General features: G+C 25.7%; 2 protein-coding genes across 2 annotated transcripts; both read right to left on the bottom strand.

Moving 5' to 3' along the window:
* Positions 1 to 730: 730 nt before the first annotated feature.
* LOC122858292 (S phase cyclin A-associated protein in the endoplasmic reticulum) lies at positions 731 to 20,852 on the bottom strand. Its single transcript, XM_044161086.1, has 10 exons — positions 20,576 to 20,852; positions 20,289 to 20,509; positions 17,096 to 20,214; positions 16,924 to 17,033; positions 16,730 to 16,853; positions 15,202 to 15,374; positions 5,389 to 5,809; positions 3,993 to 4,193; positions 2,173 to 2,346; positions 731 to 2,051 (listed from the first exon to the last, which is right to left on the bottom strand). Exons 2-10 carry the CDS (start codon positions 20,497 to 20,499, stop codon positions 1,980 to 1,982), a joined length of 4,605 nt encoding a protein of 1,534 aa, XP_044017021.1. The 5' UTR covers positions 20,500 to 20,509; positions 20,576 to 20,852; the 3' UTR covers positions 731 to 1,979.
* An 844-nt stretch (positions 20,853 to 21,696) lies between these two features.
* LOC122856544 (patched domain-containing protein 3-like) lies at positions 21,697 to 27,781 on the bottom strand. Its single transcript, XM_044158220.1, has 9 exons — positions 27,698 to 27,781; positions 26,033 to 26,309; positions 25,717 to 25,927; positions 25,451 to 25,639; positions 25,023 to 25,366; positions 24,290 to 24,490; positions 24,073 to 24,204; positions 23,525 to 23,838; positions 21,697 to 23,022 (listed from the first exon to the last, which is right to left on the bottom strand). Exons 1-9 carry the CDS (start codon positions 27,779 to 27,781, stop codon positions 21,697 to 21,699), a joined length of 3,078 nt encoding a protein of 1,025 aa, XP_044014155.1.
* Positions 27,782 to 27,972: the final 191 nt, after the last annotated feature.

The following is a 27,972-nucleotide window of genomic DNA, read 5'->3' as shown; positions in this document are numbered from 1 at the left end:
GAATTGTTGGAATTTATTAGAAAAAAAAAAAAAAAAAATTTAAACACGCCGAAAGTTTTTTGGGATGATGTATGAGGCAACAAAAGCAATGATTATATATTTTATTTATTTTTTGTTTTATATGTATTTTGAAGCATCAAGCGCACTTTTCCAAGTGTACGCGGTTATCTATGGACGCACTTAGTACAGCTGCTCTTTGGAGCATCATTTTAAAGGTATATAGAAAACATCCGACATATATATTTTCTCTTTTTAACTTTAGTATTCTTAAGCATCTTTGTTACTTTCGTAAAATGCCACTTAAAAGTGACTACATAATATATGTCACGAGACTCACATAACGTATCCATGTACTTAATGTTTTTTCCTACGCCCCATCACATCATAATTTTTTTTTTTTAATTTTTTATATTTCACATATTATTTATCATTACAAATATTCAATTTTTATATTTATTTTTTAATTTAAAAAATGATATAAATTTGATAAAACAAGATGATAAAAAAAAACAGTAAATTTTTTTTTTTTTAAATAAGCGCAAAAATGCATTTCTTTGTAAATTTAATAACTTTTTTTTAAATTATTAAACAGGTATAATTTTGAATAAAAATAATACCTGTATGAGCTATTTTTATGATGTAAATTTTTAGCAACCCTTTCACATAAACATAAACATGGGGATTATATACATTTTGATGATGTTGACTGCCTACGGGGTTCCCATATCCATTACGCTTATTACAGTACACCAGAATTGTTTTTTTTTTTTATTTTTATTTTTCCCTCGACAATTTTGATTGGTAAATAGAAAAAGAAAAAAACGTCACCCTCAAGAACACCAACTTGATCATATACACATCAGTCTCAATGTTTCGAAACCGACGCCTACCCTTTTACGAAAATGATTATTGATTGGAAAAAATATATAAATTATCACCTCACAATATTTTACAGGTAGAACAGGCCATTAATTTATATTAAATATTTTTTGTATATATATAGAATAATAATAAATTTTTTTTTTGCTTATAAACAACAATGATTGTTCAGTTGGAAGATACATATTTTATTTATTTATCACGCTGACTTGCGTTTTATTATTTAAAAAAAAAACAAAAATTCGATACAATTTTTTAAACATTATTTATTGAATTATAGAGAAATTTTTTTTTTATATTTATGTTAGAAATTTTATTGCAAGTCCACTAAATTTTATAATTTAAATTTCGAAATTTATTGTAAAATTATATTTTACTGAAAAAAAAATGTTTGGAAATTGATTAATAAAAATGTGGTTGTTTTTTGGCTAATCGAAATTTTTTTTTAAATTGATAAAGTACAAAAAGTGTTATATAATTTATTTATTTTTGTAAAAAAATATTATTGGACGTTTTATTATAATTTTTATTTCGATTTAAGATTTATCATTCAGGGAACACCAATTGATTAAACAAATTAATAATATTATTAGGAAATTGCTGTTAATAATATTTAAGATTTTCATGTTAATAAAAGCAAACAAACGATTTCGGCAGAATGAAATAGTTATGATTTTCATTTTTAGCCTAAGCGTTGATTAATTATTATTTTTTTTCATCTTAAATTTACGTATTACATTGATAATTAATGAATAATACTCTAAATATTAAATTGCACTCATAATATTCTCGTTGTTGTTGAAGAAAATAATAAAATTTACCATATTTTTTATAAAAAGAAAAATAAATAATAACAAAAAATAAAATATTAATAAATTAATAATAAATCTTGTAATTTTTAGTTGAAAATTTATCAAAGATATATCAAAAAAGAAAAAGAAAAGTTATAAAAAAATTAATCACATTGGTCAAGTCGTTCTAAAAAGATCATATAATAAATTGTTAAATTGTTTTTTTTTTTTTTTTGTTAACATACACAAATTGTGTTGTGATACTTGGATAATTTGTCTTGATCGTCTTGTTGAAAGCTGAGCTATTTTTTATGTCTCTTTGAGCATTTGAATCAGCGGATGGACTTTGCCCTCTTCAGAGTTTTTATATTCCTCCAAAAGCTGGCAAAACAACAACAAAAAAAGCAATAAATAAATCAATTTTTAGATATATTTGTCTTCAAAATAATAAACAATATATATTAATTAAAATTTTAACTATAAAAAAAATACATAAACTTACTTGATAAGACATTTCACAGGATAAAATTGATATTGCATTGGAATTTCTATGTGTTGCTGCAAGAAGTGTTGGAAGTGTGTATACAGCAAGTTTTGGATCATTATAAAATGGAAATGGAAGTGTACATAAATGCTGAAGAACACTTGGTCCAGTTCCAGCAGTTTGTAAAACCAACTGTAACATAAATTAATAAATTTATTAATCGTGGGAATTTTCTATGACCAGGTGTCACGGAAATACAACTTTCATAATAAAAAGAAGAAGAAAATATAACAGCGGATACAAAGTCACCTGCAAAAATGACAAATAAAATGAAAAAATAAAATTAATTTAAAATAAAAAATTAAGTAACAAGTGCTTTGACAATACCCGGAGGTAATTACAAATACAGAGAAATACACCTGCAATTTTTACAAGCTAGTTTGTAACCCGCATCATCATCATTGACACCCTTGAGAAAAAAATATAAAATAAAATAAATAAAGCCAATGCAAACATACATTAAGCCCTGAAAAAAAAAAGAATATAGTTTACTTGTTGGCTTCCAAATCCGTCAAGAAAATAAGAATTAAAATGAGATAAAAAAAAATGAAGTATATTTAGGGGAATCTTGACAGAAAAAAACAGTATATACTTTTGTGTTGGACCACTCCTCTATTTATCCACGTGAATAAAAAATAAAAAAAAAAAAAAATATAAATAAGAACTCGTCTGTATGGAAATTTCGATGAGATTTCGATTCTCCATGTGCATAATTCATCAAAACAAATCCGTTGTTTCGACACACGAAACAAACAAATGAAATTAAAAATAAATTATAAAAAGTTTATAAATTAAATATCTAAAAATATAATTCTTAATTGTTGAATGAAAGCACATGAATAAAATGTGTTAAAAAAAAAAAGGAAAAATAACTTTGATGCTATGAATCATTTCGACTGAATTTGAGTTTCTAAAATTCATTCGTTTTTTTTTTTTTTTATTTCTCCATTACATTTCTCCCGTGTCAGCCGTCTATTTATCTCTGGCTGGCTTCTTGTAGTATTTGAAAGAAAAAAAGAGAAAAAAAAAATTAGTAAAAAAAAAAAGAAAAAAAAAATAATCTATAGGCGCCAGGCAATTTTGTATTTTGTATAAATACAAGCCTACATTTCCATCAGGAGAAAAATAAAAATTTAAAATATAAAAACGATAGAATATGTATATATTTGAGAGAGAAAGAAAAAAATGTATTTTTTTCTCTTTCATACTTTGAAAAAGGTACAAGCTGTTAGACACAACACACTCAAGCCAGTGAGACCTCCCATCAATATGCTCTCGAATGTCGTTAAGATATATATTTCCATCAGGAGTTGAGTGAAAATAAAAATATCATGATATATTATAGAAAAGAAAAAAAGATATACTTAATAATTTTTCTGGTACATACACCACTTAACTGTTTTTCAGTGACTGAAAGAAAGACAGTTGAATTATAAATAATAAATTTAAAAAAAAAAAAACTGGCACGCGTCGAAATATATATACACTGAGTGCATGACACATTCATCAGGCCATCTCTTTTTCAAATAAAAACTAAAAGACCGACACACACACAAATATATACTGCACTTTTGGCCTTAACATGTTGTCTAATTTATGAACAAACTGCTTCATGAATTTGTCTCAATTCAACCAAAGAATGTATCACCCCAAAAGTTTTTTTATTTATTTATTTCATTAAGCAGTTTTAATGGAAATTCTTGACTTATCAAAACAACTTTCTTCCTAGAATTTGTATTCTTTTTTTAAAAATATATTTATAAACTTTTTTTCATTACCTGATTTTCTGTGTTGTTAACAGCAAAATAACCCAGTACGCTAAATAATTCTAGCAATATTGTGACAGTACTTGGTACACCAGAATTTCTTGAGCCAGTTGAATCATTCAAGTCACCAATTGGTTCACGCAAAAATCTTGTTATCATGTGACTTGATATATGTCGCCATTGCAAACTTGTACCTTCATTACCCAATAATTTCTGTAACAAAAGAAAAAAGAAAATATAAGATTAAATCAAAGACAAAAAAAGAATTGAGACTTTTATTTTCTTATAAAAAATTCAAGTATAAAGCTTGATAATCACATTGTGGATAAAATAACAAAGAGAATTGTTAATAAACTGGACAATTTTATTATCCATTACCATGTGGTTTTTTTATTTTTCAAGAGAAGTAACCAAGACCAATGAAAGATAGGGATAATCGAGTGATCTCTCGTGGGATTTTGAAGTACGAGAGTTTGCAAAGTCCCGTCGGGAATTAGATGGTATAAAACAAGAGAGAAAAAGAAAAATAAAAAAATAAAAAAAACTAGTGACTGTCTGTATTAGATATACAATATCTAGGGTTGCATTATATAATATATAAAATAAAAACATCAGAGTGTATGCTCATGTTATATATAGTTTTATAAACTACTATTTTTTTGCTCGGTTGGTTGATGATGAGGAGGATGATGATGATGGTGGTGGGCGCATAGGTGCCGGTTAGATTCAATTCGTGGTTTGATCAAAACAACCACCGCCTGTCAATTTTATCAGGCCCCTTTTTAGATCAACCCCCTTCTTTATCTTGTTTTTATTTCTCTTATACCCCCCTCATGTTGTTTTAATGTACACCTCAATATCCTGCTGGGTTATGTCTCTATCAAACACTCGAAACCCCGTGGGTTTTTACTTAATGGCTGAATAAAAAATGATGAAAAAAGGCGGAGGCACAATATGGCCAAGACATTATTTTGATGGATCATATTTTTTTCTATATAAATAAAATTCAATAAGTACGCATTCATTAATAATTACACAAAAATTTTTTATATTTTACTATATAGAAAAAATATATTATTTCGATTCGAAATTAATTGTTTTTTCGAAAATTTATAAATATATTTCGATGTATTTTTTAAGGGATGTTTTTAACCAAAAAATAAATATTGACAAGATTGAATGAATAACAAATAAAGGGAAGAGAAAAAAAAAAAAAAAAATGATAAAAAGGGTTTGACTGCAGTGTGTCAACCACCCCTTTTTATTGGACAAAAATAGCTTCATCTTGTTATAAGCTAGAAGACATGGGTAAGCTTGATTCAATCATTCGAGTCATCTCACTTAATTATTATCAACAATTCATTGAAATATATAATTATATTTAACAAACAAAAAAATATATAATTACCTGAAATACTTGTAGATCAATTAGTGCAATATTTTTCAATAATTTAAGACTTTTAATTGCCAATAATTTTATATACGATGGATTATTATTGGAATTGCTATTGCTATTTTGTCCTGGTGATGATAGCTTTTGATTAGCCAATGCAAAAGTTGAGTACAAATATCCAATAACACCAGCAGCTTCAGTCAATTGTAAACAACCAAGTAAATGTGTCTCAACTGTTGTTTGTTCATTATCATTATTAACAGCTGATAAATTATTATTATCATGTTTTTTTAAATAACAGCATAAACGTGATAATAAATCATATGATAATAGCAAAATTTGTGATTCATGTTCTTGATCAATAAAATAATCAGCCTCAATTAATACACGATTATGACGTGTTATACGATCAACAAGACCACCAGTGATTAAAAAACTGTAACAAAAAAAAAATAAAAAATTAATTTATATAAATTTTTATTTTATAAAAAGTCAATGATACAATTGATCATGATTTTTTGGCAGTGAAATGTCCACGTTGTCTCTAGAGACTGATTGAAAGTGAAGAGTGCGAGTGTTTGGGACAAAAGCAATAGCAAAAAATAAAAAAATAAAAACTATTGCTTACAACGGAGCATGTGTGACGGCGTAACACTAGAGGATTATAACATCAGTGGGTAATTCTGTGTAGAGAGTTTCCGACCCCAGTGAATACTCTTCACCCTTCGATGCTCATTCTACTGGGTTGTATATGTTTTCTACCTATTCTAAAGCCTCTCTATATATATTTTTTTTCTATCTTACTTTATTTTAGATGAAATGTTTTAGTTGCTATCATTGTCAGTGCAACAATAAAGAAAGAGAGTTGATATAGAGGTCGACCCCATCAAGTTGTGATAGACCCCATTGAGCGGAGAGAGGGGTAGAATGCCTGTCCTGTCAGTGTGTATTATCACCAATCCTCTCCACCCTCTCTTTTTTTTTTTTTGCCCCCCTTTCACCCCCTTGTGTTACAGTAGTATATAGTGATGTTACTGTTGGCTGCATGCGACATCAACTCTCCCAACGTGCAATTGAATATCTTGTGTATTCAGATGAATATATCCACTCGTATATTGAAACGATCGCAAGTGCAGTGACGTGCCAACTGTCGTATCTAATCATCTATCAAGAGGAAGGACCATAACCATCTCACAATATAACAATTATTATATTTTTTTTCTTTTTGTTTTGTTAAAATATAAATTAAAATTAGAGAAGGTAATTTTGGATGATTTAATTTAAATTGTCAGGTTTTTTCAAGTTGTAAAACATAAAATGACTGGAGGAATTGAAATTTTGTTGTGAAATTATTCATTGACCACCCACAACCACCCCTTCTTTTATTCTATTTTTCAATTTTTTAATCTCATCGTATTATTATTATTTTTTCCACCCGATTTATAAAGAAAATAGAAAAAATAAAAATACAGGCAAAATTAAAAAATTCACATTGTTTTTTTTAATTTTTATTAAATTTTTATTTAAATAATTGTAAAATATTTAATTTTTGTTGGAATAAACAGCCTGAACATAAATTATTTTCGAATAAAATAAATCTATATTTATTTCTTTAAATTTTTAATATTTTTTGATTGATTTAGTATTAATTTAAACCGTAACTAATTAATTAATTTACTTTCTAATAGATTTTTTTATTGTAAAATATAAATTTTCTATTTTTTAAAATTATAGAAGGTGATTTTAGATGATTTAATTTGAATTGTCAGGTTTTTCCAAGTTGTAAAACATAAAATCACTGCGGAGGAATTATAATTTTGTTGTGGAATTATTCATTGACCCCCCACAACCACCCCTTGAACGAATCGGTTCATCTGGTTGGAATATTACTCGAAATGACACGGCACGCGTGTCTCCCTTTTTTTTTTTTTTTTCTTTTTCTATTTTTATTTTCTATATCCCCTAATCATTCATACTTTGGAATATTATTCATGTTATTGTTGAAATGGAAAAAAAAAAATATAATAATAAATAATATATAAAAACAAATATATTCGAGGTAATCTTAGTTGGGTTACGTGTATACTTTGGATTCATGTATGAACATTGAAATTATAATACTTATGTACATTGTGTGTGGGTATAAATTTGAAGTAGGGTCATAAAAATTGACGAATTGTAAATGATAATCCTACTGAATACACCGCTGTGCATTTTATTAGAGAATTTATTGGGGATTTATTTTGCAATTTTATTGAAGTAGTTTTTGGGTGTTAATGGAAGTAATCATTTGTGTATATATTTAAATTGTTTTTTCTTTTGGATTAATCATACTTGACCATGTATGTTGAGAGAAAAAAAATTTATAAAATTTAAATTAATTGAACTATTGTTTTGTAGAATTCTTGTTTAAAAAATTTTCATTTGATTAATTTTTTTTTTTTTGAACATATGGCTTTTATTGAGCTGGACAAAGCTGTTATTATTTTTTAATTAAATTTTTATTTTTTTAAATCAAGTTTATATTTGTTTGTAATTATTAGATAATTTTTTTGAATAATTTTTGAAAGTATTTTGGATTTTTGGATGGACACAAGCCGACGGTATCAATCGAGATTTTAAATTGCGAAATTTGTTTGGCAATTTTATTGAAACAGTTTTTGAGTGTTGAGGTTATTATAATTTTTTAATTTATATTTAAATTGTTTTTTTTAATTGTTACATTTTCTATTAGTAGAAGAAAAAATATTACAATTAGATTAATGAGAGGTTTGGGTTCATAGACGATATCATGAAATTTTAAGATTCTCGAATGTCTACAAACTTTACCACAAATAATCAGGGGCTAATTGAATTTTCGATGCCAATAATGGAACATTTGACATCAAAGTAAAATCAATAAATCCCAACTATGAACTTTCTATTTAATGAAATTATCGTATATTTTAATGTGAATTATATTTTGAAGATGATTAATAATTTAAAAAATTCGAAAATTAGATAAATAAAAATTTATATAATCAAATCAGTTTATTATTTCATATTGATAATAATATTAATTGAATTTTAAATTAGTTTTTTTATGTTTAAAAAATAATTAATTATAAATAATAACAAATAGAATAATTATTTAAATTATTAATAAATTAATCTGAAATATAATTTTCATTTTAAATTAATTTTCTAAGAGAATTTCAAATTTTGTTTCTTCAAATTTCAATTAGAATTTTAAAAATTAAAATAATACAATACATAAAATTAAAATAACAATGATATTAAAATAATAAATAATTACTTTAAAATATAATTTATTCAATAAAATAATTTTTGACCATAATTTTATCAATTATCTAATTAAATTAATTTGAAATTTATTTAAAAAAAAAAGTTGGTAATGACCAAAAAATTAAAATAATAATTTAAACTACTAAATTAATATTTTTTAAATAAATAAATAAAACATTTCAATTATTTATTATCAAATTATTAATAAATAATTATTTCAAAATATTTCAAATAAAATATATTTTTTTCTATCCAGAAAAAAAAAGTTAATTCAATTTTTTTTTTTTCAATTTTAATAATTGATAAACACATAAAGATAAAATTATATTTAAAATAATAATAATAATTAAATATATCCTAAAATCTAATTAATTTAAATGAATCAAATAAAAAAAAACACTTTCAACCATAATCTTATTGATACATGAAATAATCAATAAATAATAATTTGAAAATATTTATTTTGTTGATACAGATAATAGCTGAGATTAAATCATAAATATATATATTAATCATTGTTATAAATATGATATATATAAATGTTTTGTGGCTACCCCAAATGTGGCTGAAAAATATACATTGAATTTTTATTTATTACATATGATGATTTTGGATCATATGATGCTGCTTGGATGATGGGTGTATATATCAGCACGCCCGGTATAACAATCACTATATATATATGTGTATACCCCTCAAGTTTTTTCCTATTAGCTAACCATATGATTATTTCATAGTGCCCCCAATGACCATATCTCGCCCTGTTTTGCATTCATAAAATAAGGGGGTGCATATCTTTGCGCTTCGCGGGACAGACTGGCTAGATTTTACCCTGACATTTTTTTATTTTATTTTATGTGTTTCTTATTTATTCATTCATGGTGACTCTGTACTTCTATCAGTTCAACTGGAATGATTCGTAAAACTTGTGTTCAGTAGCAAAAAAAAAATATATGTATAAATCAACGAGTGATTGGTGTTTATGTGTGTATGACTGCTTTTTGTTTGTATTAACTGACGAAAACCTGTCACCCTTGTCACGGATTTCCGACTCTCTGATTGATGAAAAACTAATAATATCATAAAAAATATTAATGAAAATAAAAAATACATTATTATAATTATCGAAATTAATTAATATACATATTTAATAAATTTAAAAACAATAATTAAATATCGAGCAAGTGTAGAATCAAAATTTTAATTTTTTTCATTAACTAAATTTTTTTTTAAACTTGCAATTAATTCTTTTTTCCAACTAAACAAATTGGTTGATAATAAATTTTATAAATAATTTATTTATCGATGATTTTATTTGAAAATTAAATTAAATATTTAAATACTTTGCTGTTATTATCCTCGTTGAAAAAAAAATTTAATAAATAATTTGTAAAGCAAAAAGTAAGCTAATTTATTGTTAAATTATTTAATGAAATATAAATAACAATAGTTGGGCATTTAAATAATCCTATATAAAAAATTCTAAAAATTGATAAATTTTTTTTTTAACTTTTATTTTTAAAATTTTTTTCTAGTGTTGAATTTCTTAATACTGTCTCAACCCAATTTCTCTGATCATCCTACAGATATAATAAAATAAAAAAAAGATTCAAATTTAAATTATTATATTATTTATTTATATATATTTTTCTTCTTTTGAAAGATGAAAAATGAAATATCAAGATTGTAAGTGTCATGACCAGATAAAATGTGAGAATCTCAACGTGATACTGACAGAGTAGCATCAATTGTCAAACGAACGGTTTATCCACTTGTGTTTTTTTTTTTTTTTTTTCATCCCTTGTATATTTTATACTATCGATTGTTCAATGGTATATATATGCGCAAGAAATTCTTGTTATTTCCCCATTCGTGGCACACTTGTTACAATATTTACAGAGTCTTCTTTTTCAGTTTTTTTTTTTTATTCTTTTTTCTACCCCCCTAACCAACCCCCAATTGACAAGTGTTCTTTAACCCCCCTCTATTTCTTATATGTATAATCAACCCCTGTGACATTTTCTCATCTCTTACTTTATTTTTATATTTTACTTAAATCAACATTTAAAATCAAAAATATAATTAAATAAAAAATATTTAATGTAGAAGTGTGTGTCGATTATATAAAATAAATAAAAAATATAAAAATTAATTAAAACTATTATAATCAAAATTAAAAAGCCCCAATTAGTTTTGTTTATTAATTTTTTTTTCACATAAAAAATATATATTGGAGCAGCTATTTTGTATTATTTTAATCATTAAAAAAAAAAAACTAAATAGTTTTCAAATGCAGTAATAATTTACTGTATTAAAGTGTTTAAATAAAATGTAAAATTTTAGAATAAACAAAGGGGTTGAAAGAGCAAAAGTACATACAGAATAAAATAATATAAAAATTTAATTTTAAATGAATATGATATTTGAGATTGTTTTAAAAAAAAAAAAACCAAGTTTATTTGCCTCGTCGAATTGGTAATGTATTATAATACCTTTTGGTTGTCGTTTTTACCAAGTAGTCTTGCATCAAGTTGATAAATCCGTGAGAGAGAGCGAGGAGAGACAAAACTAAACTGCAGGATATTGCTACTCTGTAATCATTGACGCGTAATGCATTGGTACCCATGAATTTAACGTGGTACGTGAGCATGGGGGGTTGATGAGAGAGAGATTTTTTAGGTCTAGATCAATTCAAGATACTCAACACACATATATACATAATATATACACTATATCATCCAAGAGAGTGTTATATTTATGTGAATAAAGAGGGAGCAGTAGATTTGCAAAAGGATTTAGGGATGACTGTACACCATAAACGCGAATTTGCACTTTCGTATTGTAAATAAAGCCTATCAATCGATTTATTACACATGGATAAATACATTAAATTAAAATATATGCATTTTTTTTTTTATTAAATTATAAATTAATCATTGTTACTCTAAATAATTAATTAAATAATTTTTGTTTTTTTCATAATATACTTAGTTGTATTTTTTGCTTTAAAAATTATTTAAACTTGTCAAAAACAGGATGAAAATTTAATCAGAATAATAGACAATTGTTTGAGTATGTGTGTGTGTGTGTATATATTTTAGAAGGATATGGGAACCCCAGCAGCCGTTTGCCTGATCAAATAATATACTTGAATTTTTTTCTAAACCTTTTTTTTTTTCGATGATTCAAAAAATAAAAAATTGTTGAGATAATTTTAAAATTTTTAAAGATGTTGGAGGAGGGTCTTTTTGAGTTATTATTTTGTATTTATTTATAGATTTTTTTTTTGTTTATATATTTATAGTAAATGATATTATTGAGGGGTTTTAAAATTTGACCAGCCGGGCTTTCTGGCGATCTGGCCTTTTTTTTTAGAGCAACATAAAAAAGCCAGCTGATGCGTTTAGTTCAAAGAGCATCTGTCTTCATTGACTGGTTTATTTTTATATATACTATATATCTGTGCTGATGTAACCCCATGAAATTTGTATGACGTGATCACAGGTCGCTGACAACATTACAGAGCATATTACAAAACCACCCTAATGCGTCATCGATGAGAATTTTTTTAATGATAATATAACTTGAGTAGGAAATTAATCATAATAAAATTCTTTTTTTCAATTTTTTAATCTCATTGTATTATTATTTTTTTTTCCACCCGATTTATAAAGATAATAGAAAAAATAAAAATACAGGCAAAATTAAAAAATTCACATTGTTTTTTTTAATTTTTATTAAATTTTCATTTAAATAATTGTAAAATATTTAATTTTTGTTGGAATAAACATCCTGAACATAAATTATTTTCGAATAAAATAAATCTATATTTATTTCTTTAAATTTTTAATATTTTTTGATTGATTTAGTATTAATTTAGTCAAAAAAATTAATTAATTATTTAATTTTGTATTTAATTAATAAAATAATTATTATATTCTAATAAAACTGTAACTAATTAATTAATTTACTTTCTAATAGATTTTTTTATTGTAAAATATTTTCTACCAAATTTTTGTTCGTCATATTTCGATTGTAAAAAATTTTTATTCATAATATTGTGTCCAGGATATTTATCAATCTAAAAAATAGTATAGAAATATATTTTTTTTGTCCATTGAAAATCATTTTTTTATTTTTTGAAGTTTGATAATGGAATGAAGAGAAAAGTGTGAGGAAAGATATATACATGCAATGCATATATATATATGTATTATAGAGTAGAGGGTATGAAAGAGAAGGAGGGTCGTCAAAGTTGGGTTGGGCGAGGGTGAATTTGGGATAGAGCGCGAGTCCATTAGCAGATTACGTAGCCAACCCGCCTCGCTCATTCACCCCTGTTGAGATATACATATATACATATTATTTTTTTCTTTCTTTTTCTTATTTTTCCTCTTTTTCAAAGTCTCGGCTTTTTGAGTATATATCCATATATATTTTTTTACTACCCCTCTTCTTTTTTTTTCACAACGATTTAAAAGTACAACGACTACACGTGTCATTACAGTCTGTCTTAATTTTTCTTTACTTTTATTTTTTCATTTAAAATAATGAAATAATAATGATAATAATAAAGTGTATAAATATGACAATGAATAAAAATAAAAAACAAATTTATTTGTAAGGAAATAAAGACGGAGATCCAACATGATCCTGTCTTAATAAAAATAATTATTTTCAATTGAAAAAAAAAATTCAAGACACAATTTTCATGACATATATTTAAATCCTCAATTTAATTGTAGATTAATATTGATTATACAAAATGTAAAATTATATTTTTGATACTTTAATAATTATTTTACTTGATTGGCAAAATAAATTCACCCTCTGATTTATCATTCTAAAATAAACACTTTTATTTATTTTATTTTAATTAATATCAAAGTTTAAAAATACTTTTTAATTGAATTTATATTTTTCTTTTCAAGGGTGAATGGCATATATATATTATGAAAAATATAAATATTAATAATCTAAAAAATAAATATAAATAAAAATAAAATTTGTAGATAGAAAAAAATAAAAATAAAAATATCTACAAAGCCAAGAAAAAATAGAAAGATTTCAATGCTAGTTTATTTTTTTTCTTTACATAATATTCAGCTAAATTTTTTTCAAGTTTATGTATATAAAGATAAAAGAAATATAAATAAAAATATCCACCAATCTTGATCAATATAATCCGTGTCGTTTATTCATAATTTAAAATAAAATTAAAAAAAAAAAAAAAAAGGAAAAATAATAATAAATAATGTTATGATAATGAAAAAATAAAAATAAAATTGATATAGAAGTACGTATATAATACCAAGTTAAAATAATTGATGAAGAAATTGATAAAAAAATAATCTATGTTTAGCATAAAATTTAAATTGAAGATAAATTGAACGAAACGATTGAACGAAACACATGTTAACCACGACATTCCATAGCGAAAAATTATCAATAAATTTTCATTTAAATATAAAAAATAAAAATATTAATGTTTTTATGTATATAAACAAAAAAAAAAAATTAAATATATAAAGAAGAAATCACAACTGGACTTTTTTTTTAAAAAAAAAAAAAAAATTTTTTTTTAATGTTTAAATATTTCTTCACGGGGGCCTTTTAGTCTCGTATGTAACCACATTTATACAAGATGTGGATTTTTACTCTCGAGTGGTCAAACTCTCGATACGTTCATTATCTCAATTCTTATCATATTCACTGACACATATGGTATATTTTATTAACCCAACAGCAAAATGCCACTCTCCAAAGCCGGATCCACTCGAGTTGTTTCAACGAGATTATTCTGGTGACACTATAACCACCAACGAATCAACGCAAAAGTAAATATATTTAAATTATTAAACATGAAATTTTTTTTTTATATTATTCATAAAGTAATATCATTATTTTTCATTTTTAAAAATCATGATGATAACGAGTTGACTAAAAAATGCAAAGTAAAATCATGACTGGTCAATATTTTTATTGACAGGAAATTAATCATAATATACCCTCTTCATGATGAAAAACAAAAAAAAAAAAATAAAATATTTAGGGTAAAAAAATAAGCTGGCATGTGATTTTTAATGATTTAAAAAATATATATATTTTTTTTAGGGATGAAAAATTTATTTATAATAATTTTAAATAAAAAAAAGGGTTTGGAAAAACTGGGAGGTCTATACAGGGAGGAAGTTGACTCAGGTGGAAGTCATTGACTTTTAGCTATTCAATTTTAAAAACAAAATGTGTCATGTCAACTTGACAAGACAAGTATTATGTTTCTGTCAGTTAAATCTTTGGTGGTCTTAAAAATCAACGACATGGTGGTCTTTATTATTTTCATCAAAAATTATCTCAAAATAAACCATCAAATAGTAAAAACAATATTATTGTTTATTTATTTTGTTTTTTTTTAAAATATATATTTGATTATTTTTCATTTATAAATTTTTAAAATAAACTTTTTCGCAATTTATATTTATCGAATTATTTTTTTTCTTTTTTAAATGTTAAAATTTATATGTAATATATTTTTAAACTCACCCAATAATGTCATGAATTCTATTCTGCATTGAATTTTTTGTTGTCGTGATATGAGGAATAAGACAACAAAGAAGTTGAAGAACTGAAATAATAATACTTCCTGATCCATTACCGGTGTGTAAATTACCAGTTGTTTCAGCAATTTGTCCTTGTTCATCTAGTCCAGTAACAGCCTGTTACAAAAAAATATAAAAAAATATAAAATATCAATAATCAAACATCATCCCTATGCGAATAATGTCAAATGACGTGTAAAAATAATACAACTGGTCAAAAATATACATTTCCAAAAATCAGAAATAATAAAATTGATTAAATGCACCCTTTATATACAATAATCAAACACTACATCACAAAGCTAATGGTCTATATTCAAATCACAACAAGTAGAATCAATCTTTTTTTCAAATAATCATTTGAAATTTCATAAAAAATTTATATAAAATAAAAAATAGAAACACTGAGAGGGACGAAAAAAAAAAAGAAACAAATATTCAAAAGTTACTTGACAATGCATCAAGCTCAATAAGACAAAAGTATCATGAACATGAAGTAGTTTTCCATTTGTACCAAGTGTACATGAAGTAGTTTAGTTGTGTTGATTGACAAAAAAACAAATGACATTATTTCAAATCGACATATTCAATAGTCTATTAGATTTTTATCATCCTCTCAACTTATAATAAACAAAAAAAAAAAATAGAATAAAACTAAAGTAATAATAATAATAATAATAAAAAAAGATTTAAAAGTGGAAAAAAAATATCCATATACGACTTTGAGGATCACTTTTCCTCCCTCGTAGTAACATTACTATATAGAAATATTTCTCTGATGGTTGGGTGTATTGGTGAATGTCGCTAAAAGCTCTCTGTTGCTGCTAATGCATTTGCAGGGAAAAGAAAAATGAAAATGGGGAAGGACAAAGTAAAGGGCAGCAAAGAGAAACCAAAAATAGAAAAAAATATATATTCGAAAAAAGATAGAGGGTAGAAACATGAGTAATTGTCAAGATTATTTTATATTTCTAAAATGCTTAATGATTTTAAAATAATGATAAAAATGTAAAATAAATTTTTTTTTTTAATCCTCATTATTATTATGATTATTATTTTCAATGATTTTGATCCAAAAGTATTTGTTTTTTTGATTTTTTTTTTTCTTTTTATCCTTTCTGTTTGTGATAAGGTGGATGAAGGTTGTTTTTAAGAAATTTTTTTTTTTCGAGTGTGGTCGACTTTGTTGGGACTTGAAAAGGATTAGTGCGTATTTTGACAGATTGACAGGATCTACTTTTAAATTTGTGGACTACTTATGCATAAAAACAAATATGTCTTTGAAATTTTGTAGATCTTGATAATGTTTTTTTTTTTTTCTTTATGAATTTTTTTTTTAAATGTGATTATTCAGAGTGATATGAGAGTTTTGATATTTTTTGTAATTCAAAGTGGACCAAAGTGGACTTTGTGATGCCATCTAGAGCATTATGATGGAATTGTTTGCTCACTTGATAATGAAATATATTTACCTCAAATCTTTGAAGAAGAAGATCAAGAATAACAAGAATTTTGTTGCTGAGAATGATTGATTCAATATTAGCTGGATGATCAACAACAGCTGCCTTGTAAACTCGAAAAATTGACACGATACTTCTGAAATTGCAAAACAAAATTAACATTTTATTTTTGATCAATTTTAGCTGATTAAAAATGTCACACTTACTTGTTTGGTAAATAATGAGAATTGTTTTGTATATTAACACTGAGATTTAACAAGCTAGTCAAAGTTTTAAAACCATTTAAAGATCTAAAAACATCTTGATCAATTGCTCCCTATATAAACAAAAATATATTACATATTAATTATTGCAAATTATTAATTTAATTCAACTTACAATTTTATTAAAAACTCTTCCAATTTCACCGAGACATCTTTCAAGTCCAGATACAGCAACATTTGACCAAGTTGTTTTACCATGACAATCACAAAGTCTATCAAGTTCTTTTAAATTTCTACGTAGTTTTGATTTATTTACCGAATCAAAATGTTCATTATTATTTTGTAAATTTTCAAGCTCTTGTCCTCTTGATGTCATTCTTTGTTTTAATTTACGACATCTTCTTTTAATAGCTTTTTGTTTTTCTTTGATTATTTTATTATCATGGTTATCATGAATAATAATTTGTGTATCTTTAATATGTGATATATTAAATTTTTGTAGTTCATCTCTTGATGGTTCTCTACCATCATGAATTTTTTTAACAGCATCAATATGTGTTTTACCTTTTAAATGACTCAATAAACAAACTTCATTTGGTATGAGAATTGTACACAATGTACATTGTTTATGTGCATTGTATGATTTTAATGTTGGTGGTATTTCTTCAAGTCTTATTATTGATGATTCAAATGCACGTTGACGTATATTTTCAATATTTTCAACATGTCTTCTTGCTGATTCTTGTTGTTTTTGGGCAATTTTTTTTTGTAATTCTTCTTGATTAGCAAGTTGTGCTGCATGTAATGCACTTAAACGTTCTTCACGATCTCTTGCTTTTTCTCTAGCAATTTCTTGACGTTCTTTTTCACGTTCTAATTGCATTTTACCAACTCTTTCTTCACGTTCTTGTCTTGCTTGTTGCATTTTTTGAATTTTTAATTGTCTATCAGCTTCAATAGCACGTCTTCTTTCTTCAGCAGCAGCTTCTTTTGCTGCTTTTTCTTCTTGACGTCGTTGACGTTCTTCTTGTATACTTTGTAATCTTTCTTCTTGTTCTTGACATAATGCCATAAAATCATGTCTTTTATTTTGTGCTTCAAGTTCATTTATAAATGCTATTTCTTTTAATTTTGATTCTTCATCATGTGCTTTTCTAACAATTTCTAATAAATGTTGTGTTCTATTTTCTTCAGCTCTTTTTAATTTTATTTCCATACGTAATCTTTTATCTTCTGTTAATTGATTTTTAGCACGTTTAACATCTTCAACTTTATTTAATAATTCACGTAAACGTTGAGATTTTTCATCTAATAATTTTTGTCTTTTATGTTGTGCACATGCTTGTTTAGCTTGATAACGACGTAATGTTTCTGGTAATGAACGTTTACGTGATGGTGATGATAATTTTTGATGTAATTCAAGTGCTCTACCAGGATGACGTGCAACAAGTGCTTTTAATTGTGCTAATGTATCAATTCTTTCACTGAATGACATACCAACTAACATATTTTCATAACGATCCTCAAGACTAATATCATCAATAACATTATTACCATTGCCATCACCAACAACATCCCCTACATCAATACCAACACCAACATTAATACCAACACCATCATCATCATTCATCTTATTATTTGCATGATTATTATCATCTTCAATTTCTAATACCATTTCACAATCAGTCTCATCAGTCTCAGTATCAACGTCAATAACAGTTTGTTCTAATTCTTGTATTTGTTTTTTTAAAAATGCTTCTTCATCAGATAACTGTTGTGATCTTTGTGAATCAGCTTCTTCAGTTTTTCTTTCTTCTTCAAGTATAATACGTTCTCTTTCAGCTTGTGCAGCCATAAATTGTTGTATTTTTTTTTCTAATAAATTTGCTTCACTTTTAAATACAGCTGCAATCATTGATGTTGAATTTGTTTCACAAATTATTTTATTTTTTCTATTATCATCATCATCATCATCATCATTACTATTATTAACAATATCAATATTAACATTATTATTATTACTATTATTATTATTATTATTAATATTATTTTTTAATACATCATTATAATTTATTTTTGTATTTTCAATTGTTGTTGTTGTATTTATTTGTTTAATTATATTTTTTTTAATATATTTATCATTTGAATTATCAATTGATAACGCTGGTAATGATGTTGCTGTTGTTGGTCGATAAAAACGTGTTGACATATTTAAACTATGTGAACTACCACGTCTACAACGACTTCTAACTGTTTGCCAACCATCAGAATCTTCAATTGGCTTTTTATTTTTAACTGATTGTTTTGTTAATACCTCAACTGAACCAGTATTTTCTTTATTTTGATTATCATTGTTATTATTATTACAATAATCATTACGTTTTCTTATCATAACTGATGATCCTGGTCTTGCTTTATTAACACTTGATATATCTTTAACACTTAGTGTTGTTTTACTTCGATACATTTTTGGTATTTCTACTGATTTATTCATTCTTGATACACTTGAATAACGATTTGTACGTTGTTGTGTTGATGAATTTTTATTAATATTTCTATCTTTATCAATAATCAATAAATTATTCATCTTATTTAATAATTTTTCTTCATCATCATTACTATTATTAATAGATTTTTTATTACTACTACAAGATGTATCAATAATTTTATTTTTTTCATCATCTTTATTATCCTTGATTTCATTATTAATATTTTTAGTTAAATTAATATTATTATTTGTAAATTTACGATTATTTTTAATCATTGAATTTGCACGTACAATTGATGAAGATGATGATGATTTAATAGTTGTTTTATTTGGAATTTTTAGCATTTGTTTTTCACGTAAATTATTTTTATCTTTTATATTATTTGTATCTTTTTTAGATACATTATTATTTTTACTATCTTTAATTTTTTTTTTATAATCCAATTGATCACGTATATTATTATTATTAGCATTATTAATTTGATAATCAATTGGACTTAATCTTTGATGTGGACTAGAACATTTTGATGTTATTGTTGTTGATGAATTCCACTTTCTACATGGTGATGTTTTTCTAACTTCCCATGCAAGTGGTGCTGTACGTAATGGTGGTGATGATGATTCATATGCCCATTTAACTTTGAACCATTCAATTAAATTATGAAAATCACGTGTATAATTTTCAAGAACTAATATTGCCTCTTTACATTCTGATATATTTTCATCATCTTCACATGTTTGATAAATACCATCAACTGCTCTTTGTAAATTACCAAATAAAAATGCCCAATGTCTTGCTTGTAATTCTTTAAATAAAAAGAAAAATAAATTAAAAAAATTAATTGCCATTTTTTGATTATAAATTTTGTATAAATAATACCAGATTTTTTATCACGTCCAGTTGATGCTGATCTAACTCTTGTTGGATTTTTCATGCTTCTTTTTAATGAAGCTGATGATGATGGCCTTGGTACACTTGGTGGTTTTCTAGTGACTCTTTCACTTGTTGTTACACTCAAAGGAACATTAAATGCAACTAAATTTCTTGCTGTTCTACCTTCCTCTTGAATCAACAATCTAACATCCGACATTTTTAAATATCTAAATACAGTTATGAATATTAATTATTATTGTAATTTTAACACAATATTCAACACAATTACTTACGTTTGTTGATGATGAATATTACAAGTCAAATTGACATTTCAAAAAAAAATTTAAACATAAACATTCATAATTTCATAAATAATATTAAATAATAACACTTATTATTGTTATTGTTTTTCAAATTATTATAGAAAAAAGTTTATTAATTTTTAGAACAAATACTTGTATGACTTTTATGAATTAATTCACAAAAATTTTGTTGTTTTTATTTTTCATACATAAATAATAATGGTGGAGAGATGTTTATTTTTTTTTCCATCATCTGACATGTTTTGTCGCTGTGGTTGATTTATATGAATGCGACAAGATTTGAATAACTCCTTGGACTTGGACTGCCTTGAACATTCTAGCTTCCTGATACGAAGCACATGATTTTCCAAATTTTGAGCGCGCGCAGCAGCAACTAAAACAAACTTCGAAAGCAAAAATTAAATGACGGAAAAAAAACGGAGATATTATGAAAACAATCGGGTCAATATCTCCGTAAATTTTTTTTAAAAACTCTGTTTCTGAAAGTCTCAATGACGGAGAAATTCGGAGAAATCCAGAGCAATTCTGAATTTATCCCACGAAATTTTTTTCACCAGGGAAGCTATTTAAATTGAAAATTGAAAAAGTTGGAAAAAAGTTGAACAAATGGTGGAGAAAAACCGTGTGAAGAAATAATTTTACTGCTGAGAAATTTTTTCTAAAATCAATGACGAGAAGAAATTTTTCCATCGTTTCTCCGAATCAACTTGCGTGGAGGAACTTTCGGAAATAATTCTCCGCAAAAAAAAACACGCGGAGAAACGTTTGAAAAAAATAATTTTACCGTGAAGTAATTCTTCCGAAATCAACGACGAGGAGTAAATTTTTCCACTCATTTCTCCGCATAGGTCGATTCGGGAGAAATTCGGAGTAATCACGAAGAATGCTAGAAATAGAAAATTAATATATTTTAATTTATTGAAATATTATTATTATTTCATGTAATTATTTGATAATGAAAAAATCAAAATGTTATGTAATAAATAAACAAAAAAAAGACAAAAAAAATTTTTGTAATTAAAAGTACATTTATTTAAAAAAAAAAATTAAATTGAGCTATTTCTTAAGTAAAAAAAAGAAAATATACAATTCTAATAATGATATCCTAATTGTTGTGAACTTCTTAATGCTCTTGTTTGATTGTTAAGCCCTGTCACTGGATAATCTGGAAGTTGTATTTCACGAACGGAAAATTCTGAAAGTGGAATAACAGATATTGGTTCACTCCATCCATCATAATTTTTACTATTTTTTTCATTTTCAATTTGATTCATTCTTGTGCTATTTCCAGGTGAACCATTTTCAGATGAATTTTCATCTGTACCAATACTATAATCACTATCATCAAAACCTTGTATACTTGGCATTGGACTTTCTTGTAATTCAAAATTTTGATAACTCAATAATTTTGGATGTGGTATTTCATATTTTGGTAATTTATGAACATAATCACAATATATATTATCTTCAATATCTTTTCTAGCTTTTTTTTCTTCAACTTTATTGTGATTTGTATATGAACCTGGTCCAAATATTGTTAATAATACTGGTAATATTATTAATCCATGTATTGCACCAATAGCAATAACAAGGAATACCATTTTAAAGAAAACAAGAAATATATATGTACCAGCAAGTAACAGAGCTAAAAGACCAAAAATTGTTGATAATGCCCCTTGTACAATTGGTAAACCAAGACTGTATAATGCTTCTTTTAGTTTTTCATCTGGTCTTTTTTTTTTACAACTCATATATGCATAACATATATGAGCTGTAAAATCAACACTAAAACCGAGACACATTACTAAATTAATCATTGATATACTATCTAAGTTAACATTCCATAATGCCATATAACCAACAACACCAAGTTCAATTGATATGATACAAAATGCTATCCAAAAACTGCACAATAAATTTGGTATAAAGAAAAATGATACACCCATCATTGTTATTGCGCCCCAAATCATATTTTGATAGCTTGTTGGTAATACCAAATCAAATTGATCAACAAATATAAAATAAGGATGAAATACAGTTGCATTCAATCCAGAATTTTTACATATTTGACGTAATTCATTGAGCATTGCTGTTTGTTGAAGAGTTCCAGTTACATTTCTTGCTTGGATTAAATATCTTGAACCAATAATATGTTTACCACTTTCATCATAATGTATATCTAATGAGAATGGATGATCAATAACTGTTTGATTATAATGAGATTTTACACCATTTATAAAATCTTCTTCATTATCATATGCTACATATCCATCTTGACTCGTAAATGAACGTAACCAACTAGTGCTGTAAATTTGATCACGAGCAATCCATTGTGTATTTTCTAAGTTTACCAATAAATTTTCTACTTTGTCCTGCACTGCTGGATCACTGTAATCGTATTGTCCAGATACTACAACCTGAAATAAATAAATTTTTAAAATTATTATTACAATATTATATTAATTTTTTTATACAAAATTTTTATTTTTTTTATATAAAATTAATAATACAACAATTATTAGCCTTATTTCTCCGGATCGTCTCCGGATTCCACCGAGTATTATTCCGGAGTTATTTTTCGATTTTCTCCGAATTTTATTGGATTTTCTTTGGATTTTTCCGAAAAAATTCCTTTTTTATTTTTTGTAAATAAACTCTTGATTCTAGTTTTTTTATTCATTTTTCCATTTTTTTTTGTTTGTTTTTTTAAGCAAAAATTTCGGAAGAAATCCGGAGATATTACGAAAATAGTCTGGAGATTACTCCGTAAATATCTCCGAAAGTCTCAATCACGTAGAAATTCGAAGTAAATCCGGAGAGATTCGGAGAAATCCAGAGAAATCCGGAAAAAATCCGAAGAGATTAATTTTATAATTGTATAAAAGAATTTTTATGAAAAAATAAAAAAATATGTCATACCTGTATTCTGTAAGGATACTCGTGAAAATATTTGTCTTCACGATCATAAAATTCAATTGTATATGAATCAGCTTTTGATAACTTCCGACGATCAAGGCCTTCTTTGAGTTGTCCAAATCCATAAATTGCACCACTTAAATATAATGAAAATATAACTAATACCAACGTTTTGACTAATGGTTTATTGAGGCAATCTCCAAGAGTATCACGGAACCAACTCATGCATGTGTTGTCAGGATTGTCAATTGGATTTTCAGGGTTTTCACGATCAGTACCACCAGCACAAAACCATCGATAAAAAAATGATCGATGAGCTGAAAAATAAAAATATTACAGTATTAAAAATTTTATAATAATTCAAATAAATACATTTTTTTTTTATATTTATTTAAATGACTCTCTCATTTTTATTCCTCCACTCATTTCACCGCATGGATCAATTTAGGAAAAATTCAGAGTAATCACGAAGAAATATTTTCACCATAGGCATCACTCGTACGGATTTTAAATAAAAATAAAATAAAAAAATTATCATTCAGATTACTTACTTGATTTGGAAAGTGGTTCAACTTTGCAAAAAGTGATACTATGAAGATTTTTTTCTTCACAATATCCACTGAGTGCTAGAAAACCACTGAAGAAAGTAACGTGAAAAATAAATGTAAACACAACTGCAAAACCTGATGAAAAACATAATAAAATTAATTAATATACTTAAAATTTTTTTTGGCAAATATATTGATGATAAATTTGTTGATAATTTACCTGAGTATATGCAGAATATTTGTACAGATGGGAAAGGTGATATTATACCAGTAAAAAGTGATATCATATCAGTAAGTGATGTTATTGATATTGACACAGCAGCTTCTCTGAGAGTTTCAGCCATTCTTATTGGTACTGGATTCATCACATTTGTCTTACGCCAAGCAGCCAGCATGACAAAGGTATCATCAATTCCAATACCTTTATTAACAAAAAACATTATTATATTTTTATCATTAACAATTTGACTAACGATAAAATGAAAAGAAAAAAAATTTCTACTCCAATTGGCTCGAGTAATTTTATTGAAAAGTGAAAGAAAAAAAAAAAATGGTTTCAACATTTTTTACTAAAGATCTATCAAAGAAATATTATTTAAAATTTAGCAATACAAACTTGAACGTTATTATTATTGCATCTTCCTCGGTGAAAATAATTTCTCCAATTTTCTCCGATTTTTCAAAATCAGAGTAATTCAGAAAGAATTGGAGAAAATGCGGACGAAAATAGGAAAAAATCAGAACACGTCAGAGATAATCGAAAAAAAAAATTTTTTGTTTGACTCCGATTTTTCTTCGAAATTTTTAATCAAAAATATGCGGAGAAAATCGGAGAAATATCGGAGAAAATCAAGGAAATCATTTTCACCAGGGTAGGTAATTATTATAAATAATAATCAACTTGTATAAATATGTTTTACTGAATTGAAATATATAATTAATTATTAACTTACTTATCATGAGAAAAGGTGCAGCCAAATTGAGTCCAATAAATTTGACTCCACAATACATACAAAGTCCGAATGCTGATACTGTTGCTGTTGAAGCAGATATATTACCAATAAGACCAAGATATGGTTTACTTTCAACTGAATCAGTCATCATACATGTGATTACTGAAAATACTCCCATTAATAAAAATGTAGTAACATAAAATGGTTTAATTGTTTGTGTATTTTTTTCAAGTTCAAGTTCAAGTGATTTTGATGCATATCGGGCAATACTTATGTGTTTGAAAGTATTATCTTTTTCAACTTTAGATATTAATTCAAGAAATTTATCTTCCCAAATTGAACCCCTGTAATAAATATTAATCATATTATTAATATATCATTGTTGTTTATTTGTTTTTTTTTGAATGAATAATAATAAAGTAACTTACAATGTTTTTTGACGTTCGGTATCAACAGCAATAAAATAAGCAAGTTGAACAGCTGGTACTGATTCAATTGTTGAATTTTCATATACCTTAGTACCACCAAAATGAACTGGAAATATTATTGGCTTAAAGTCAATTGGACTAAACATTACTGGAAAGTTTATTGACTCTATACCGTATATATCTGGTTTGCTGTAAATAAAAATATTATAAATTAGATAAAATTATAAAAGTTCAATATGTAATTTTAAAAAAAAATATATTCATACTTTAAAATTTCATCAAGGTCAAGAATTTTATTTGATGAACATTCATTTTCCCAACGAGCACAAATATCTTTGAATGTAAATGATTGACTATCATATTCCAATGTTGCATTTGTAATCATGTCATCAAGGATTTTTAATTCTCTAAATGCTTCACCCCTTAAAATATTTTCATCTTGATCTTTTGATACAATAATGATGTGTCCGAATCTTCCTGTGGATTAATAACATAACTTTTTTAATAAACTGGTCTTTTTCTATTTTATTCATGGATTATTTATTTAATAAAAAAAAAAAAGAAAAGGATATTTGTACGTACCAGGTCGTGTGATTCGTTCAATACTGAAGTAGCTGCTGTAATTCATTCTAAAATGTTCCTCCACAACAGCTCGCTCGTATTTACTTGGCCCATCAATCGGAGAAAATAAATACTCGGGATCATTTTCGTATACTAATTTTTGATAGCCCGTCATGCATGTTAAAGCCAACAATGCTGGGACTATGATGAAATATCCGGGTCGTTTACCGACCCATAGTCCAATTTGATAAAATATACGACACAGTATAGTGTCGACGAAATCCCAACGAATCTTCTTCTGAAATTTAAAAATTTTAACTTGTAGTCTAAATGAATTCCTAAGCCAGAGCAAAACCAGACTTGCGAAAAAGACGTTTATTTATAACGATATCTATAATTATTAATAAACACCCTGGTAGAAATAATCTCTCCGGATTTTCTCCGGATTTCTCTAGATTTCTCCGGATTTTCTACGTAATTGAGACTTCCGGCGATATGTACGGAGTAATCTCCAGACTATTTCTATAATATCTCCGGATTTTTTCCGGAATTTTGACTTAAAAAAACAAACACAAAAGAACGGAAAAATTAATAAGAAAAAGTAGAAATAAGAGTTTACATACGAAAAATAAAAAAGAAATTTTTTCTGAAAAAATCCGGAGAAAATCCGGAGAAAACCCGAAAAAACTCCGGAATAATATCTCCGGAAGTCTCAATTGCGTAGAAAATCCGGAGAAATCCGGAGACGATCCTTTGGTTTTTGTATTGCCACAGATTAATTTATTAATTTTTTTTTTTTTTCGTGAAAAGTTAATTTTAACAATAAAAAATCTCTAAAAATCATCAAAATTCATTAATTTATTATTGTTCATTAATAATTATTGATATTGTTATAAATAAATGTCTTTTTTACAAGTCTGGTTTCGCTCTGGCTCTTGTCTGGTTTTACTCTGTCTTTACTCTGGTTTTTGTATTGCCACAGATTGATGTGTTTTTTTTTTCTTTTTTACGCGAAAAATTAATTCTAACAATAAAAATTTCTCTAAAAATTATTAATTTATTATTGTCAATTAATAATTATAAATATTGTTATAAATAAACGTCTTTTTTACAAGTCTGGTTTTGCTGTGGCTTTTGTATTGCCACGGATTGATGTGTTTTTTTTTTTTTTTTTTCACGCGAAAAATTAATTTTTAACAATAAAAAAGTTTCTAACAATTATGAACTTTTTTTTTGCTGATCAATAATTATTGATATTGTTATAAATTAATGCCTTTTTTACAATAGTCTGGTTTTACTCTGGAAAAGGTCTCGATTTACTATTGCTTTACGCTAGGAATTTTTGTGTTTAGTCGATTTAAGTCAACTTTAAAACGTCAAAATCTGTCAACTTTTACATTACTTGTTCTACTCATATTCATCTCTTTCCATCAATACTATTGCTAAAAATTAGTTAAATAATAATTTAATTTAAATAATATATCCATATAAAGCCCAAATTTACGTTTGATGTCGTTAATATTCTGTTTGTATTATATCTCTGGCTTTGCTTTATATTATTTTTTCCATTTTTGTAATAATATTATTTAGTTTAATAGGCTTATAATTTTTTTTTTTCATTCACGTGGTCCAAGAAAAATATGTATTAGAATATGTCAAGAGATTAGCAAAGTTGGATTTACTTACTTTCGGTGATTCAAAAAGCGCTCGATCCACTATTGTTTCGGTTACGCCGGTAGAGCACTTTTTAACACAGCAAACTCGCGACATACTTTTATATAAATTTGATATAAAATATAATATAACAGTATATATATATATATAATATGACAGAAAGAACGAAAAGAGAAAGAACGCTATTCCAGACAAACTTGCGCAATAACAATATTTATTCAAAATGTTGAGCGCAGTTGAGCGCATGTATGGCTGAAGACAATTAGCGCCAAAATGGCATAATAGAG

The sequence above is a fragment of the Aphidius gifuensis genome, linkage group LG5 (assembly GCF_014905175.1).
Source record: "Aphidius gifuensis isolate YNYX2018 linkage group LG5, ASM1490517v1, whole genome shotgun sequence".
Lineage (NCBI taxonomy): Eukaryota > Metazoa > Arthropoda > Insecta > Hymenoptera > Braconidae > Aphidius > Aphidius gifuensis.
The sequence above is the reverse complement of the archived record's forward strand: the minus strand, read 5'-3'. Positions and strand labels throughout refer to the sequence as shown.

What these genes read in the sequence shown, in the direction of transcription:
- LOC122858292 (XM_044161086.1), bottom strand. Translation starts at nt 20,499, where the DNA reads ATGTCGGATGTTAGATTGTTGATTCAAGAGGAAGGTAGAACAGCAAGA. An exon ending in GAAGAGTTTTTAATAAAATT is followed by an intron (nt 17,034 to 17,095) that starts GTAAGTTGAATT and finishes TTGTTTATATAG; the next exon opens with GGAGCAATTGATCAAGATGT. An exon ending in TCTCATTATTTACCAAACAA is followed by an intron (nt 16,854 to 16,923) that starts GTAAGTGTGACA and finishes TTGCAATTTCAG; the next exon opens with AAGTATCGTGTCAATTTTTC.
- LOC122856544 (XM_044158220.1), bottom strand. Translation starts at nt 27,781, where the DNA reads ATGTCGCGAGTTTGCTGTGTTAAAAAGTGCTCTACCGGCGTAACCGAA. An exon ending in TGAACGAATCACACGACCTG is followed by an intron (nt 25,928 to 26,032) that starts GTACGTACAAAT and finishes ATTAATCCACAG; the next exon opens with GAAGATTCGGACACATCATT. An exon ending in AATATTCTGCATATACTCAG is followed by an intron (nt 24,205 to 24,289) that starts GTAAATTATCAA and finishes GTTTTTCATCAG; the next exon opens with GTTTTGCAGTTGTGTTTACA.